This window comes from Engraulis encrasicolus, chromosome 19 (assembly GCF_034702125.1).
Source record: "Engraulis encrasicolus isolate BLACKSEA-1 chromosome 19, IST_EnEncr_1.0, whole genome shotgun sequence".
Classification (NCBI taxonomy): Eukaryota; Metazoa; Chordata; class Actinopteri; order Clupeiformes; family Engraulidae; genus Engraulis; species Engraulis encrasicolus.
In genome coordinates, this window is record NC_085875.1 from 40,214,113 (window position 1) to 40,231,957 (window position 17,845).

Below are 17,845 nucleotides of genomic sequence, written 5' to 3' on the forward strand. Positions count from 1 at the left end.
TGCCAGACTGATTGACGGAGTCAACAGTCGGCTTTTCGCGGAGGGTACCAACAGACTTCCCTCATTCCATATTCTGTTATGAGCGAGTATGAGCCTGAATTTTCAGCCTTTTCTCATTTTCTTTCTTTAAAGTTGCATTACAACTAGATTATCAGCATGTAGATTAACAGAGAAGTTAAACAAAATGTAGTGCATGTTAATGTACTTGGGAACATTTTTGTTAAGAAATTTGTACTAGATGTTTCAATAACTTCAGATAACAGTTTGCAAATTAAGCACTTGACAAGCTCAATATTGCACCGGACACGAATTAGGTTCAGGGAGTAGACAGTCACACACATGGATGAAAAACAAAACAATAACACAAGTCAGTCACAACACAAGCCAAAACCCAGAACTCATAACAGCCAAGTGACACCTCTGTGTCTGGGACCAGTAGCATGATTGAGGTCATGAGTGTTTTTGTGTGTATCGGAAAAGCGAATACCCCAGAGATTTCTCAGTAGAGCTGTGGGTTTATTTGCTCTGGCCCACTCTTTGCCATACGTTTTCAATGCTCTTTGAACTCCAGAGACAGAGCAGAGGGAAAAAAACAAAGATGATATAACAGACAGGGCAAGGAGAGAAGTGGGTTAGAGAGAGAGAAGTGGGTGAGAGAGAGAGAGAGAGAGAGAGAGAGAGAGAGAGAGAGAGAGAGAGAGAGAGAGAGAGAGAGAGAGAGAGAGAGAAAGAGAGAGAGAGAGAGAGAGAAAGAGAGGGGTCTGGTAAAGAGACACAGAGCTTGGCTGTGTGTGGTCTCTGTCTAGAGGCCCACAGCAGAGACTTGGGGAAAAATTGATAAGTCTTTCTGCTACTTTTCTCTCTCACTCCTTCTCTCACTCTTTTTCTCTGCTTTCAAGTTTCTCTTTGTCTCTCTCTTTTTGTCTTTCTCCTGCCTCCTCTCACATACACTCAATTTGAACTTAATCTATCGGTCCCCCTCTTTGAATATTCTCTCTCTGTGCTCTCTCTCTGTGCTCTCTCTCTCTCTCTCTCTCTCTCTCTCTCTCTCTCTTGACAAGGGCGATTTATGGAGGGTGCTCCGTTGCGTTCATCATGGCCTGTCAGGTCTCAAGATTTATCACTCCTCTCCAGGCACAGATAAAACCCTGGCGACAGCCCAGGTAAGGTCACCCCAAAGTCACCGCCCCTGAGAAGCAGAGTCAGGAGAGGAGAGAAGCATTCCTCCACAGCAACCACAGGGCCGCTGACAGTTTTGGTCGGGCCCGGGACAAAATCAAAATACGGTACATCCTTTCCCGTGGCCCGGGGCAACTGACCCCTTTGTCCCTCCACCCGCCATCCATTTCCCTGGCCACGCTACACAACCCCTGGAGTTCCAACTTTGTGTTCTGTATCCATCTACTAGCTATGGGGCAAGTCATCCATGCATGCTTAAAAACCCCTCAGCTGTGTCCTTGAGAAGGCCCTCTGTGAGTGACCTCAGAGGACCTTGACAAGAGGGTTGTAATTAAGTCGCACTTGTCTCTCGGGGCGACAAGAAAGAGACAAGACAGAGGGAAACATGGAGTAGGAGTGGAAGTGTTGTAATAGTGGCACAGGTCCAGCATCACAGGTGATAAATCGGTCCCCCTCTGACGGGTGAGACACTCAGGCAAGCAGGGAGTGTCAGACCTGTGGGAGGAGGAGAGGGAGGAGAGGAGAGAGAGGAAGAGCCGGAGGAGACGAGAGTAGTCTATGTGGGTGTGCTCCGGCTGTAGCTGTGGTTGGCTCCAGACAGGGTGACTGCTGTGACTACTTGCTACTGCACTCTGATTGTTCCCTGACCCACTCACTGAGGCTGTTAAATGGAGAGTAGGGGAGGAGATGCGAAGCAGCGATGATGGGATGGGATGGTCTCTAGGTGTAGGTCCCTAGGTCACACACTGCTGCGCATGGTAGTTCACCTGAAACTCTTAAGTGCCTCCCTGGGCAAAGAAGCCTCTCATCAGCCCTGCTTCACCTCAACCACCCCAATAACAAACAGTGGGGTAGGCAGAGGGTGGCCCGCAATCAAAACACATAGAGACACAAAGTAAGTGTGTGCAATTATATGTCTTTTCTCTCAAGGAAGTCAATTATCCTTGTTGTGACTCTATTGGTAGTAATACAGAGACAACAAACAGAGATGACTTGAAATGACCTGAGACAGAGGCATTGTCTCACCTTAAGCTTGAATGGTGGTGCAGGGCAACGAAAAAGGAGTGAGTCATTCATAGGCCAGGTAAGACGGATGTGTTTGAAACAGCATTACTGTGTATATGATAGAGTACCAGGGCTCTAAATTAACACACGCCAACCCGCCAAACACGGGTGAAAAATCATTTTGGCTAGTAGAAAAAAATACCTACCCGCCAATTTGGCCAGTAGCGCCCGAGTACAGTAAATTATGAACGGTAAACCGCTGCTATGACGAACGTGCGCACGTTAAGTATGCAGAGCCCTTAAGGCGAGATTTCCTACATTACCCATGGACACTAGCGTCACGACGTAGCCTCCCACCGTGGGCTTTCCAGTGCAGCAAGCAGCAACTCCATGCTGTTGCGCGCGCCAGCATTGAAAACATTTCAGACGACCAGCTTTCTGTCAGCTACGCTCACACTATTCTGACAGGCAGCTCTCCTCCTATGCTCTCGTCTATTTCGCTACAACCTTTTTAACGTCACTACTGCTATTATTACTAGGCTGAACCTTGCTGTAACAGGCTGCCTTTTTGAAGCAGCGAGGCCCTGACCGTTTCAATAACATGACTAACGCAGATTATGCCTATGTTTTGTGCGAGTGATGAGAATGTGGCGGGGGTTAGAGCAAGGTTCTGTGTGTGTTGGTGAATGTAATTGTAACCGTAATAATAGTGACGTTAAAAAAGGAGTGGTTGTGGAACGAAATAGAGACAAGGGCAGAGGAGGAGAGCTGACTGTCAGAGTAGTGTGAGCGTAGCTGTCAGTTCAGTTGTCTTCTGAAATGTTCCGAGTCCTGGCGCAACTAAGTTGGAAAGCCCACGCCATCGGAAAGAAAACAAATAACAAAAAAGCAACCAACGACGAAGCTGTGGAAGTAACAAAGGAAGCGAAGATTCCCGTGATATTATTTACTTTTGACCCAGGCTTCTTGTCATTTTGTTGCGCATGGTAGATAAGAGAAGAGCTCCTCCTCTCTCCACTCCTTTTCCTCTCATCTTTTCTCCTTCCTTGGGGTGTGCGTATTTGAGGTTTTGGAGAGTTTGGCTGTGTGCTTAGTTACTGTATGTTAAAGGTCTGTTATGTGAGTGGCTTGTGTGATGTGATTCAGCTGTTTTCAGAGGAATTGAACAAAAACTAATCAAATTGATTAGGCCTAAGTAATGAAAGTAAAAAATAAAGCAGAAGTAAATATAAAAAAATATATAATAGGCCTATGCTTATTATAGGCATAGGCCTATAGTATGCAGGCCTATATATAGTGTATCTGTGTTGTAGAAATTGTTGAACAAAATTACCATAATTTAAAAAAAATAACTAGCCTAACGCATAGTTTATTTTGGCGAGATTTTTTTTTAAAAAATGGCTAGTTGAACTTCTGTTTGGCTGGTAAGAAAAAATGTCCACTAGCCAAATTGGCTGGTGGTGGAAAAAGTTAATTTAGAGCCCTGGATAGAACGTTACGGTGCACATGACACACAGCTCTGGTACTGTACATAAGCTCCTTACTGCATCATGACTCTTGTGTGTATTGTTATGAGAAGCAGACTGTGTGCCATTAACAGTAACAGCTGCATAAGGACTACTGTAGCGTATACCCTGAACAAACGGATATCGAAAATCCTGAGGTGTGTCAGACTTACTGCATATAGGCTGCACCTCTGTATGAGTCACAGGTAACAGGATCTCACTGACTCCCTCCCTCCCTCACACTTTGTGCTTGTCACATGTAATAATCTATACATTAGCTGCATCATTCATGATGTAAGTTTGAGGAGATAAAGGAATCAAATCATTAGAAAAAAAGTAGCAGCTTATAGACTGGAGATGAAGGTACTTAAACAAAAAAAAAATCCATCAGCAAAGCAAATGCACGCCATTCTTGCTTACTGTAATTTTGGAGACCAGGTTGCCAGATGAGCGAGGCCCTGAATGTGGGTTTGGACCACCTGAACCTTTAACAGCTTCTCTGAGCGTGGAACAGGTTGTCCTATGGCCTCCATGCGGTCCTGTTTTACCTGCACACAACACAGCAAGGCAGAGCAGGCACTATGGACAACAATTACATTAGCAGAAAATGTATTGTTGGTAAATACACATTGATAATCACAATGACTGTGAGCAGCAGTTATAGCATGCACAGTGTGAGGACTGCCAAAGGGTTGGGAACACTACCACTCTTATTCTGTGTAACCTACTGTGTAACTGAACACAATGCATACGACTCACTGAAGCTGGGTTCGAGCAACACTACCGACCCGATTGGCTGCCGAAACTTCCACGTTATGACAACTGGTGTTACTCGCTACTAGGTGTTACAACGTTACTGCCCCCACGAATGTCACAAGCGATTGTCAGTCACGACATCTTTTTCGACTTTATTTGATAGGACAATGTGAGAGGTGGACAGGAAGTGAATTGGGAGAGAGACGGGGAGGGGTTAGCAAAGGACCTGGGCCGGGAATCGAACCCGGGTCAGCCGCATGGCAGTGCCCTACCGGTTGGTCACAGCGGTGCAATTTTCTATTCAATAATTCATGCTCATATTTAGTTATTATTTTTTGGATATACCTATTTAGTATCTGTATATTATTTATGATTGCATTATAACTACATTACTGCAATACAATGTTTATAATTTTACCATTTCAGTCGAAATTCAGTTTAATGCTTAAAATTATCTAGAATTAATAGCCAATAGGAACTAACGCTGAGCAATGACATTTTGGGGCTCGCACATCTATCGAATGCAAAAACTGGTGTGTGTTTGTCATATTTGAGATCTTCAGTAAAGACGGTGCGAACACACCGTTTTCTACTGTCGTTCAAACTTTAACACGTGTAAACTTGTTCCTTCCGTCTGACTGAATGGGTAATTGCATGAATCTCAGGAAATATTTACTCCAAAGGGGTGTCGCGCCTTTATGTTTGTAGCCGGGAGGGTGCGTTGGTTCCACAAAGTAATCCAATGAAGCAGCAAGGAGGAACTCGCACACCAGTGGTGTGCAAGTTCCTCCTTGCTGCTTCAATGAATCTCAGGAAAGAAATGGTCAACATTTAGCCACTAGAAGTAGCAATTCTCCTTACAGGTATGTGTACGGCACAACCAAACATCAAAATGGAATACTATTATACCGTTGCGTAGTTTGAGTCCAGCTAGGAAATGGAACTGAAACCACAATCATTTTCACAAGTAGACCCTCCCCCCTTCCTCATACAGGTCCAGGCATTTAACCATGACTTGCTGGAACGGAGCTGAACCTGTCGGCTCAGTTACTGTACTGTAAATGGCTCTGGAGAGTCACTCTGCTAATGCAGTGTTGTCAGTGGTCGAGTTGTAAAATCAAAACAGGGGGGATGGTCAGAGATTGATTCTGATTATTGGAGGATCAGGAAAATTCGAGAAAATGTTGAAAATGTAGTTGTTAAAAGTGCATTTTCAACACAATATGTGAAGAAGGAAGGCCTGTTTTAGTGGGGGATAATTTTTGACCATTTTCATTGAGGGGGATGGCATCCCCATTGTGCCTGCCATTAAATCTTTGGGAGCATTTAACAGTGTTGCGGACCTTTATTTTCTTTTCAGTTATCTTAGGTTTGGTCCAGCACCTGTGCCACTGATGTGCGAGCATTCTTTGACTTTTTGGGATGGCATCCCCCCTCATCTCGTGCATCATCTGAGTGTTGTGCAATAATGTTAGCATATGTCATTCACAAGTACACAGATGATAAGTTCTTGCCTCTGTGAGTTTCGGAGAATCAGACTGATCAGACTGTTCACTGTCAAGCTTGTAGATGACGGCGTGACTGGGCTTCGGCTGCACTAGACGCGACTTCTTTGGCACTGGGTCATGCATCGTCGGTGGGTGGATTTCCTTCCGAACAGATGGCTGTGGAGGATTAAAACGCACGCACACACACGCGCGCGCGCGCACAGACACACACAGACACACACACACACACACACACACAAAGTATAGTATTTGGTATACTGGTACAGTATACCATATACTGCAGGGTGAAGTTACAGTGTATATTTTAAGTATACACTTTAAATCGTTGTAAAGTAGGCTCTTTTTATGCATGTTCTTTTTAATCTAGTAAACGTAATGCTTGTCGCCACTTATTCTCAAACTAATGACATGAGACCTGAAACAGGAGCTGAATGTAAATGCACCCATTGAAAGAAAATGCAAAAAAAAATAGTAAAGTGTGAGATTCACATTGTTAGCAGTGACTTGATCATAATGGATGTCAGTTTGAGAACGATAAATTTATGTCTGTACATTCTATTATGTTTGGAGGTAGGGTGCGCACATCCACAGGTAGTTGTCCAGGTGCCAGACAAAAAGTAGTAGGTAGTGTGATGACGCGGTCTACACACTGTATTAACTCCAAAAATACTTTATTTCATTTAAACATATGGCAACGTTTCGATCCAACAGGGGGATCTTCCTCAGAGATCCCTCTGTTGGATCGAAACGTTGCCATATGTTTAAATGAAATAAAGTATTTTTGGAGTTAATACACAGTGTGCAGACTGTACATTCTATTATTACACATTGTAAATTACATTAATTTTTATTCATACCGGTACCTATTTCATGATGCAAAGTGTGTAACTTATATATTTGGTATTAGTGTACAGCATATCTAATGAAATTTCTTTTCACAAATTAATTGTGGCCAAGGATTATGATTTTACTTTTTCCATCACCGGACATGAAATAATTTTTTTCTTTGATCCCAATGACTCATTATCACTCCTCTCTGATCATATAGTATCCATCACATGAGTGCAGAGACATTTAACAGGTGAATTAGATGGCACTCTGTGTGTCTAGTTTACAATCAGTACAGCCATGTGAATTGCACAGATATGAAGTGTGCTTATTTTGTTTCTTTTTTCCTTTTTACTTAGAAGTTAACACTACATGCTGCACCTTCATAATAGGTGAGCGGTGAACCCTTCACAAATTAGATGGATAGCAATGAATCCACGATGCTCTGTCCGTTCATCGCCGCCATGTGCTTCAGGGGGCGAGTCGACCACAGCTATAAAGTCATTTGTCAGTGTGGGAAACCCCTCTGCCAGGACACATTCCAAGCCCAGCTGGGAGCCCTTTGTCCCAGCCCCACTAGAATGTTAACAAGGCCATGAGAGTGCTCTCGCTCTCTGCATGAGGTATTTATGACACTTGTTGGCCATCCCGATTTGAACAGCTTAAGTGACTATGATAAAGACCTGTGAAAGAATCAACACTACTACTGCACCCTGTTTTGTACAGATTTGTTTTTTTTTTTGACAGTCTTCACAACACAGATAGCATGCGATAAGATCGTACCTCTTTTGGCTCTTGAGGTCTTGGTTTGATAATCTCTTTGAGTTCGACAGCATCCTTCTGTGGTTCCTCCTGCGGGCAAATGTCACTTTTGTTAACTTTGACCATCCACCTATACACTATTACATGATTAACACGTTAACACAGAGTGTACATAGTTCACAAGTCATAGTGTTATCTGCCCGCTACTGGGAGAATTACAGATGGTAATACTGCACTGGGATTGCACATTGAAATGATCACAGGCACATTCATTTTAAGGCCTCGTTCTTTTCGTGGCAGTGTGTTGCGCTGTTAATAAGCGACATGTTTTGCAAAACACAAACTCCATTAGAGGCCTGGGATTGTTGTATTAACTTATCAAGTACGAAAGCCAAGACGGCCTGAATTTATGGTTAAACAGCCAATGTATAGTCTGCCAAATGTAATGTCATGTAATGTCAAAAGAGATTGTTATGTGTACTACATGCAATATTGTAGGCTATGGGGCTATAGGGACACAATCCGCCCCCAGTATCAGATGTCAAGTTCAAGTTCAAGTTTATGTAGCCATATCAACAGTATAAAATACTGGGGGGGGGTGGGAAAACAGGGGGTACAAAAATAAATAAACAGGGAATGACATAAAAAAAACTGTTGGAGATATTGACACATACAATGAAATATTTAAAGTGTATGGGTTGTACAGAATTTTAGTAACATTGTCCAGAGTAGACAGGAGACGTAGGGAGGTCAGGTAGTGGAGCAACTGTTAAGTGCTAATGCATATTTAATTAATACGGATGGCTTGTGGGTAGGTACTCTGATGGAGAGTTAGCACATATCATCCTTGAGTACTTACCTCAGTGTCCGCAAAGAAGCCATCGCCGAGCACCTGCTTCATCAGGTCTTTGATAATCTGGTCGGAAGAGCAGACTGAGGTCTCGCCCTGCAAGGAGGTGATGATTTCGTCCACGGTGCGGCGGCTGGTTCTCATCACAGTTTTGGTCACTGGCAGGGGTGCTGGCGATACCGTTGTCCCCCCGGCCTCCTCCTGGCTCTCGGCTTTGACCCCGGCAATGGTCCTGGCCTCCTGCAGGAGCTCCATGGTGGATCTCACAACGTGGGGTTCAGTATTGCGGGACACCGCGGGTGTATTTGCTTTCGTGACCGGTTTGGTCTTTAAGCTGGTCAGCAGCGGAGCTTGACGCACGGGCCGTGATGGCTTTTGCTTGTGCAACTTGTGCAACTTGCGTGCTTTGTGCTGGGTCCAGCCAGAGTGGTCCGAGCCAGAGTCTTCACTACTGTTGCTCTCGCTGGACTCATCGGAGCTCACCACAACGTTGTAATATCGCCGGGTCACACGCCTCTCTCCCACTTTCGTCTTCGGGTCTTCTGCCTTCTGTTTGAGGATCTTTGGCTTTCTCACCTCCTGCGCCGATGGCCGCCTCTCCGATCGGGCCTTCGTTACAGGTTGAGGCCTATGCGACATTGGCACAGCTTTGGTGGTGCCTGCCAGTGGAGCTATAGCTGACTTGAAGGGGACAGGGCTGTCGTGAGGAGGCATCACGGGTAGAGCTGTGGATGCCCTCAGATCTTCATCTGTGGGGCTATGGTGCATGTAGCACTCGTGAACTTGCGGATTGAGAGGCTTCACCTCAAAGAGAGCTGAGGATGGAGGTGACGGCAAGAGGTCCATTCTTAACTCTATTGAATGTGGTGTTTTAAGTGTCTCGGGCTCTCTCGGGTTTGATTGAGAGCCCTCAGCTTGACCAGAGGTCTCAGGCGCTTGGCCATGAGGTGACTCCTTTGGGTGGCAGGAGTCCGAGAGGAAAGCCAGGGGGTGGATTTTCTCCTCTAACTGTTTGGCCTTCATCTGCTGGTATTCCAACTTGGACTTGTTACGGAGGGCCTCTACTTCCCTCTTCATTCTGAGCTCCTCGTGGGGCTTCAGTATTCCTTTTTTTGTCGGCATGTCTCCTGTTCATTCTAGGCTTAGGACTGGAAAATAAATCAGAAAAACAGTCATGTTGATGGAAGCAATTTATTTAGTGTGTTTGTGGAATGTTAACTTATAACGGTATCAGCCACAATAAAGGCCACACAACAATTATACAATAATGATTATTACAATTGCCTATTATTGTTATTCTTGCCATTTATTGTTGTTGTTGTTAGTGTGATAGTATATACATTATTGCTGCTATGTTTTAAGCGAGTTAGGCTATGACGTGAAAAAATCAGAATGGTTTGTTGATGAACTCATCTTGCGCCTAAATGCGCACGCCCTCCCCCCTTTCCCCTTGTGAAACAAAGTATCATTGGAAAGAAACATTGTATCCACATCCATATTGTAACGTAATGCACCTTATCACAACGCAAATATTTTAACATTATCTTTGGTTGTGTGACATTACCCGTAGTAGACCATGTCAATGATCCACTAAAACTGTGAGCTTCGTGGGCTCACTGCCTCATGTTTGCTTTGCAGTCCACCACAGCAGACGTGGTTTCATATCACATGGAAATGACCGAACGTGACAAGCCAAGTGGTCGACGAGTGAAACAACTTACCTGACAAGAAATGCTGGTCAGTGCCAAAGAACTTGAAATAGCGTATGCTTCCGAAATATATACTGGTGAATTGCAGCAATGGCAATATTTGTTGTTAGCAAACTACTTCGGCTAACTTTGCAGGAAGCGGCTGTCATCTCCTAGCAACCAAAGCACACATGCGCAGGGCTGAAGAACTTTCACAGAAATGTACGACGTAACCTTGCTCGTGCCAACAGTGGTGCACGGAAACTGATTTTCAAAGACTGAAAGTTACAATGACAATCTAGGCCTGTGGTTACAATGTACAGGCTAGTTCTAAGTGATTCATTTCTGAATGATGTCGCAATCTGTGTGATGTTGCACACAGTAGACCTACCCTATCGGTAGTTCTGGAGCTGAGGTAGGAAGAGTGTAGGTAGGCTGGTTGAAATAATAATAGCCTAATAATAAAAAAGCAGGGCTATTAAATCAAAATGTAGGCTAGACTAGATCACTGCTATTCAACAACCAACAGAGATCATCTAGTTAGTTTAATCAGCCATCTCGAAACAGATAGCACCAACCTCTAGGCCTAATTGGATCAACAGTAGGCCGCCTACCCATAGACTATTAAGAATTTTCACATAATTTGGGTGTGTGGATGTGTGATTGGACTACATGGTTAGGCCTATGTGTGAGTTTTTTAAGTATAGGCCTACTGTTCTAACATTTTATTTTAATCATTTATTGCCTCAATGAACGGTCCTGTTCGTTGTACTTGTTACAATGACAAATAAAAAGACATTCTAGGGCTATATTCCATTTTATCACAAGTCTTCTTAAAATGTGTGTTATTTGCCTGACATAGAGTAGGCCTACGCATTTCATAAGGTCAGCATCACCAAACGTCACCAAACTAAATTTCGAGAAAATAATGATCATAAAGGTCATGCAAAACGTTTGTGTTTGCAGCACGCCCTGCACAGCACACTGACAAGCAAGAATCAAGAATCAAGAGAATCAAGAGCTTTTATTGTCATTGACAAATAAATTTGACAACGAAATTGCGTTTTAGAATACACTGTACATGTACCCCAGGGCCGCTGCTCATACGGGCGCTGCCACTAACACACCTCCACCACCTAGGCTCAAGTTTAATACACATTGGGAAAGGATGAGGGTAAAAAAATTGTCCATGTCTTCATATTATAGAGTTAACATCAAGGCATAGATGAAAAAAAACCTCATATTTTAGCAAAAAAAAGCAGTAGAGACAAACATTCGTATGAACCGGGGGGTGGGGGTGGGGGGGTTGGAGATGGGGAAGGGAGAGGGGTTGCAGATAAGACAGAGGACGCGTTGAAGTTGAGGGAGGGGGGGGGGGTGGCACTGGGTAGTCCTATCCCCACTGTGCACCAGATCTTATCCGCCTGAGAGACGGCCTTGGCCTGGTCCACAGCAAGTCCAAAACAAACACCAGGTGTCCATTGTGATGGGTAGGGAGGCAGAGTCTCCTGACACTGCTTGTCCTCCAGGGAGAGATAGATGAGTCCTGACCTAGGTCAGGTCGCTGATTTGCTGGGGCGCCAAAGACAGATTAGATTCATGTTTGGGTTATTGCAGGCATTCCTTTTTACTGCTCTGCAGGGATACGCATGTGACTGGCCACACGTCTCAAATACAGATGAATTTCCAACAATTTTGCCTCCAGCCCGATCGATTCAATTTGGCGGTTGTGTGCGACAAGTCCATCAATGCGGCGATCCATAGCTTCGAGGTGGCGTTGTACGGCCACAAGCCCTTCCAACAGTCTGTCCATCGTACGGTGACCAGCCACAGAACTCTCCAAAACGCGATTCACAACCACATTCTGTGCTCGAACTTCACTGCCCACCTTATCAATCAAGCCGCGCAGCTTGGGGCCCATAATAGCTGCTGCGATCCTCGTACAGTTGCGGTAGATCAGGCCCAAGAGTAATCCAATTCCCAACAAGCCTGTCACCAGAAAGCCAAAGATGTATAAATCTTCAATGTCCTCCACGTCCATCGGAGCAAGACACATGATGCGCCACTTCCCCCACGGGTCCATCACGTAGCCAGCTGCCGATGTCCCGTCTGGACAGTTTACTGCAGTTTATATTTGACCATATTATGGGCAAGACATTGGATGCCAACATAAAATCCTAGGCCAAAATGATAATGGGCATGTAGGCCTGCAGGGGCATCATGGGCACAAATAAAACACAGGTATGTGCATGCGTGCGTGCGCGCGCGCGCGCCCGTGTGTGGTTTTAAAAGCTGTAAAATGCAAATACATGCACTGCACTGAGATAAAACCAATTAGCCTACTGGAGAAAGGCTACTTCCCAATAGAGTCCTATTTCAAATGATAGCCTACATTTTGTTTTATTGTAGGTAGGCCTACTGTGCGTGAGCATTTATTGCGCAAAAATATGAGGCATTAACCAACCAGTCTGACTAAAATATTCTATAAATCATTTTGTGCATGGCAGGAGCTTCTTTAAGGAAATAATTTGACTATGTTTCTGTCAAATGAAAGCAATTATAAGCGCAGCATTGTGTTAACTTTGGTTGAGGGGCCCTTTCCTGGGTGAATAACACCGTGCGTAATTCCCCTTGCTTCACGCTTCAGGCAAATCGATGTCTCTTCTCGTAACCTGTTAGACATCACTGGGAGATGATCCCGTGTACTTGGATAATTGTCGATGTCATTCACTCATTAAAGAGTTGACAATGTGGATAGTTCTAAAAGCCAGTGTCGGCAGCAGGACGCGCGCGTGCGCGCCCGTGCGATATTTTGACGCATCGTTTTGCCCATGCTATTTTAATTGAATAATCAAATACGACATGCGATGTAACCTACCTACCCCATAGAGCCTCTCCATTTTCTAACAACCCAAATGTTTGGACAGTTACGCATTGTTTCCTCGTGACGTCTGAAGCATACATGTGGATCTGAGTTTGTTGTCACTAGTCCTATACCAATAACCGGTCTAGAAGCCTGATGTAGGGCTGACAAGTAACTCATGACCTGCTGTTTCTGTCTGTTGTTCTAAGCTAACCCATCAGCGTCCGACAAAACAGCCAGAATGTACGGTTACATAAACGCAAAACAAAGCACTAGGGATACTTTGACAGGTAAGGGTGAGTGCAACCCCTTTTCAATGCCTGCATAACTACACAGTGATTGGAATGTTTGTTTGTTTTTTAATCAAATGTGTGCCGCAGCACACATTCAAAACGGTCAGGAACGTTTGCATGGAGGAAGCCTGGCTAATTGTGCACATATTAGAGGATATATCACTGTTAACTCAGGTCATGACAGTTTGAGTCTTTTGAACAGTCTGACTGGAAGGTTGTTGGTTGAATATGACAGTTTTTTAACGAACAAAAAAAGTTTTGTATATATTCATCGTCTCATACAATTTGTCTGCCTGTTTAGGTTATTTTCTCACAGAGGCGCAGCAGTTGAAACGCGCATATGTAGGTGTCACCACAGCGACCAAAAACGAATGGCGAAAAAGGGGGACGTGCCCATATTTCGACGTAACAACCAGGGGGAAGATCTTCACACAACACTCTCAAGTCACAGTGCATTCAACATTTCCTCACTTTGACGAACCCCCTTCAAGCCACATCCCGCCAGTGGCAGCGCACCAATAAGCTGGGACACATTTTCCTCGGAAAACTTGTGTCTGGGAGCTGCATGTTGGCCATCTGCGGATTGCCACCATAATGTTGGGTACTGTGAAGATGGAAGGTCACGAAACCCCCGACTGGAGCAGCTATTACAATGACGCGCAAGAGGTTTGTCATAACTTCCCACATGCTGTAACTTTAATTCGAATAGATTAGCACTTTTATTTCCAAAACGCTTGCGTTTTAAATTTCCTTTCTTGGTAAATCGTCTTTTTGGTGTTCGTTAAAATTAGATGTGATTTTTCTTAAGCTTTACCAAGCTGAGGAGGTGCGCTTAGATAAAAGAAGAGAATCTAAATAGTAACCTACATCAAGCGCCCCGTTTAACAGCATGGGTCTGTTGAACTCGCTTGGGGGCAGCACTGATCTTGTCAGTTGGCCTACCACAAACCGTTACTGTGCCAGTCGTGACAATGGGCGCAGAACACTTTTTCTGCTCCTTTTATAGGCTAATATCCTAAAAAATAAGACAACTAAGTCTATATTTCTCCAAATGGTACTTCTTGAATATCTGAATTTAACAGACACAGTGCAGACGTGCAGTTTGCTACTTTGCCATTCAATTGAATTAAACTGGGCAAACAAAGGGTAAACAAAGTCAATGTGCATGAATGAATTGATAAGATTTGCAATCCTGCAATCTGTTTTACGCATGAGAAGCCTCAACTCACTGTCAAGTCACAGTTAAGAATTTTCCCAGGATGTGTGAGATGAGGTATTTCCCACAGTGTACATTGTATCCACACATTGTAAGGGCAGCTTAATAGTGTTTAAAATGTTTACTTTCATTTGTATGGAGGTATTTGCTGAATAACATGAATATTTTATTGATGCGCATCGAAAAAAAGTCTGACACCTCACCATGCACTAGTCAATATAAGGGCATGGGTGGGTTGATGTGAAAGCCTGGTATGTTTGCAAGCTGTACATCAGTTACTGTAATAAATGTAGGCCTATAGCATTGATTAATGTGCCTCTTTGTTTACAGGTATATTCACCCATGACCAACACCAGCATGAACGCAGGACTGGGTTCTATGAACAGCATGAACAGTTACATGGGCATGCCTACCAGTGGGAATATGACCTCAAGTTCCTTCAACATGTCTTATGCCAACCCCGGTTTGGGTGCAGGACTTAGCCCAGGGACCATGGCTGGAATGCCCACTGCCACCGGCGCGATGAATGGAATAAGTGGTGGAGTACCACCCATGGGCACCGCGTTAAGTCCCACCAACATGAACGCCATGTCGGCGCAACAAGCCTCCATGAGCGCCCTGAATCCGTACTCTAGTATGAGTCCCACGATGAGCCCCATGACCTATGCCCAAACCAACCTGAACAGGGCGAGAGAAAACAAAACATTCAGAAGAAGTTACCCGCACGCCAAGCCGCCCTACTCGTACATCTCGCTTATCACCATGGCTATTCAACAGTCACCAAACAAAATGCTCACCCTGAGTGAAATCTACCAGTGGATCATGGATCTCTTCCCGTACTACCGCCAAAATCAACAAAGGTGGCAAAATTCCATCAGGCACTCGCTGTCTTTCAATGACTGTTTCGTCAAAGTCTCCAGGTCGCCGGATAAGCCAGGCAAAGGCTCATACTGGACTTTGCACCCGGATTCTGGAAATATGTTCGAAAATGGCTGTTACCTCCGCAGACAGAAGCGTTTTAAGTGCGATACTAAAAAGTTGTCATCGACGAAGGGAGGCGAGGGGAGGAAAGACCAGACGACCGGTTCTGGTTCTCCTGCCAACGACAGCAACTCCAAGCCAGGGCACATGGACACGAGTTCCATTTCAAGCTCCAACCAGTCGTCCAGTCCCCACAGTTTGGACCGGAGCATTAACCCCACATCTGAACTCAAAAGCAGCGGGCCACCCTTGCACCCCGCCGCAGTGTCGGCCACGTCCCTGTCCTCACTCCCGTTGACCCCACATTCTATGGGCCACGAGACCCAGCTGCACCTTAAAGGGGACCCCCATTACTCATTCAACCACCCGTTTTCCATTAATAATTTAATGTCCTCATCCGAGCAACAGCACAAGCTGGACATGAAAGCATACGAACAAGCGCTGCAATATTCATCCTATGGCTCAGGGATGTCTTCCAGCTTGCCCCTCGGCAGTGCGTCTATGGCCGGGAGAGCCACTATGGACCCTTCGGCATTAGAGGCGTCTTACTACCAAGGTGTGTATTCTAGACCGGTCCTAAACACATCTTAGTGTCCTTTCTTTTTTACCGATCCGAGGACAGACAGATTCATTTTTATTTGCTCTTATATTTTGTATTATTTTTGCATGCACCTAGTGCATAAAGGACTGTTACTTAAAAAAAAATGTAAGGCTGTGTACATGTATTATAAACTATTCTGTAACGTGTTCCCATTAAAGATTGTATAGGCCTACCTACCCCAGATGAAAATCATCGCAAGTGTATTTAAACCAACAATTTTGAACCTTGTAAAAAATAATGTTGTACTTCCCCCCAACTTGTAGTCTCTAACGACGAATGTGTCCATGTGTTACAATGTGCATGAATGAAGGTCAATGTGCTGTTGTGGAACGCGTGCTGCAGGTAAAAAAAAACAAACAAAACCAACATGAAATGGAAACAAAAACAAAAGCACCTGTTGCAAGTGATTTTTCATGTTGTTCGCATTTTGGATTTTCGTTTTATTTACCATTCTGGCGAAAGCGTTTCAGTCCCAACCTTGTATGAAAATAACTTTATTCCAACTTGGAACTAGAAATAAAATGTGTCTTACTTTATGAAGCAAATACTTTTCAGTGGTTGGTGACATCTTTAAAGCAGGGAGTTGTAATCTTGAATTAAGGAGTCCTTTCTCGTTTTTGCTTCCTCCTTTTATCTTTGCATGTGATTAATTTATTTCGTTCAAATAAAATCTGATCACGGTATTGGCAGTGTTGTAATTTTTTAATTGCATTATGGACGTCGTGCGTCAAATACGCCCTGCTCATTGCTTGTTTAGGGTACAGCTTTAAGATTTTAAGAATTATACAATTGCCCAATAATCATGCGTGTAATTTTATTTCATACTTATTATATTACAGGACATGTATAATCCACGAGTGTGGTGTTTGGTCTTTCCTTAGCGTTAATACAAATTATTTATTGTAGCCTAGGCTTCTCCATTTGGTCCATAGGCGATGGAGTCTGAGTCGATATTGGTTGGTGACCAAGAGAAAATCCAAATTTAACCAAAGCAGAGCCTCAAAAGACCCACATGATAAAAGATCGGATCGCATTTTAAATAGGATTTTAAACAATATCATAGGGAGGGCAAATCATCTTTTTGTGAACCGTAACCTACACGAGGGGCTCCTGAACCTGAACAGATTTGACTTTGATCATGGTATTTTGCAGACACACATTTTGGCTGAGTAACCGTGAAATTCGTTTAATTATCATGTAATTGCCCCCCAATGCGTAAATAAAATGGAGAGGTGAACCGAGCATCATGGACTGACACGGGTAGCCAGGTTGATCGGCGCCTCATGTCTAATATATTTTAGGCTAGTAGCCTAGTCTATCTTTAGACGATGTTTATTTTTTAATGAATCCTTTTATTAGACATCAACTTTATATATATATATTTTTAAATCCAGACTTATTACAATTATAAATTGGTATCGGGTAGCCTAGTCATCGCAAGGGTATAGCCTGTGCGTAATTGCAGTGCGTAATTGAAAATGCGCGGCTAATTCTAATCGAAATGAGGGCTGGATAAAGGTATTCATAATTATTAATAAGATTACATTTCTAAATGATAAGGCCCTATTTAAAAAAAAAAAAATCCAGTTATGCCTAAACAATTTAACAGGTCAGCCCCACTGTCTAGTATATACTCAATGTAATAACCTGTTTTATTTAAAACAAGGATGCAACAAATAAAAGACTGTTAAATGATCCAAAGTAATTTGAATTATGTAATAGGCCCAATATATTTTGTCTATCACAGAGTATGCTGCTTCTTAGCAGATCATTGTTGATGATGCTTTAAGGAAGGCAAGGACGCCCAATT

At 43.8% G+C, this 17,845-nt stretch overlaps 2 protein-coding genes across 2 annotated transcripts in view; one reads left to right on the forward strand and one right to left on the reverse strand.

Moving 5' to 3' along the window:
* The window catches only part of ttc6 (tetratricopeptide repeat domain 6), a 64,412-nt gene extending 54,201 nt beyond the window's left edge, over positions 1-10,211 (reverse strand). The window contains exons 1-5 of the mRNA XM_063184397.1: positions 10,115-10,211; positions 8,403-9,541; positions 7,565-7,633; positions 5,960-6,109; positions 4,110-4,237 (exon numbers count right to left, since the gene is read on the reverse strand). Of these exons, the coding sequence (XP_063040467.1) occupies positions 4,110-4,237; positions 5,960-6,109; positions 7,565-7,633; positions 8,403-9,515 (1,460 nt within the window). The 5' untranslated portion in view covers positions 9,516-9,541; positions 10,115-10,211. The remainder of the gene's footprint in view (positions 1-4,109; positions 4,238-5,959; positions 6,110-7,564; positions 7,634-8,402; positions 9,542-10,114) is intronic.
* Positions 10,212-13,719: 3,508 nt separating this feature from the next.
* Positions 13,720-16,718, forward strand: foxa1 (forkhead box A1). The gene is made up of 2 exons (XM_063224216.1): positions 13,720-13,903; positions 14,784-16,718. The coding sequence occupies exons 1-2, from the start codon at positions 13,832-13,834 to the stop codon at positions 16,023-16,025; spliced, it is 1,314 nt and encodes a 437-aa protein (XP_063080286.1). The 5' UTR covers positions 13,720-13,831; the 3' UTR covers positions 16,026-16,718.
* Positions 16,719-17,845: the final 1,127 nt, after the last annotated feature.

Excerpts from the sequence above, each read along its gene's own strand:
- foxa1 (XM_063224216.1), top strand. The coding sequence starts at position 13,832 with ATGTTGGGTACTGTGAAGATGGAAGGTCACGAAACCCCCGACTGGAGC. Across the intron at positions 13,904-14,783 it reads ATTACAATGACGCGCAAGAG|GTATATTCACCCATGACCAA; the intron begins GTTTGTCATAAC and ends CTTTGTTTACAG.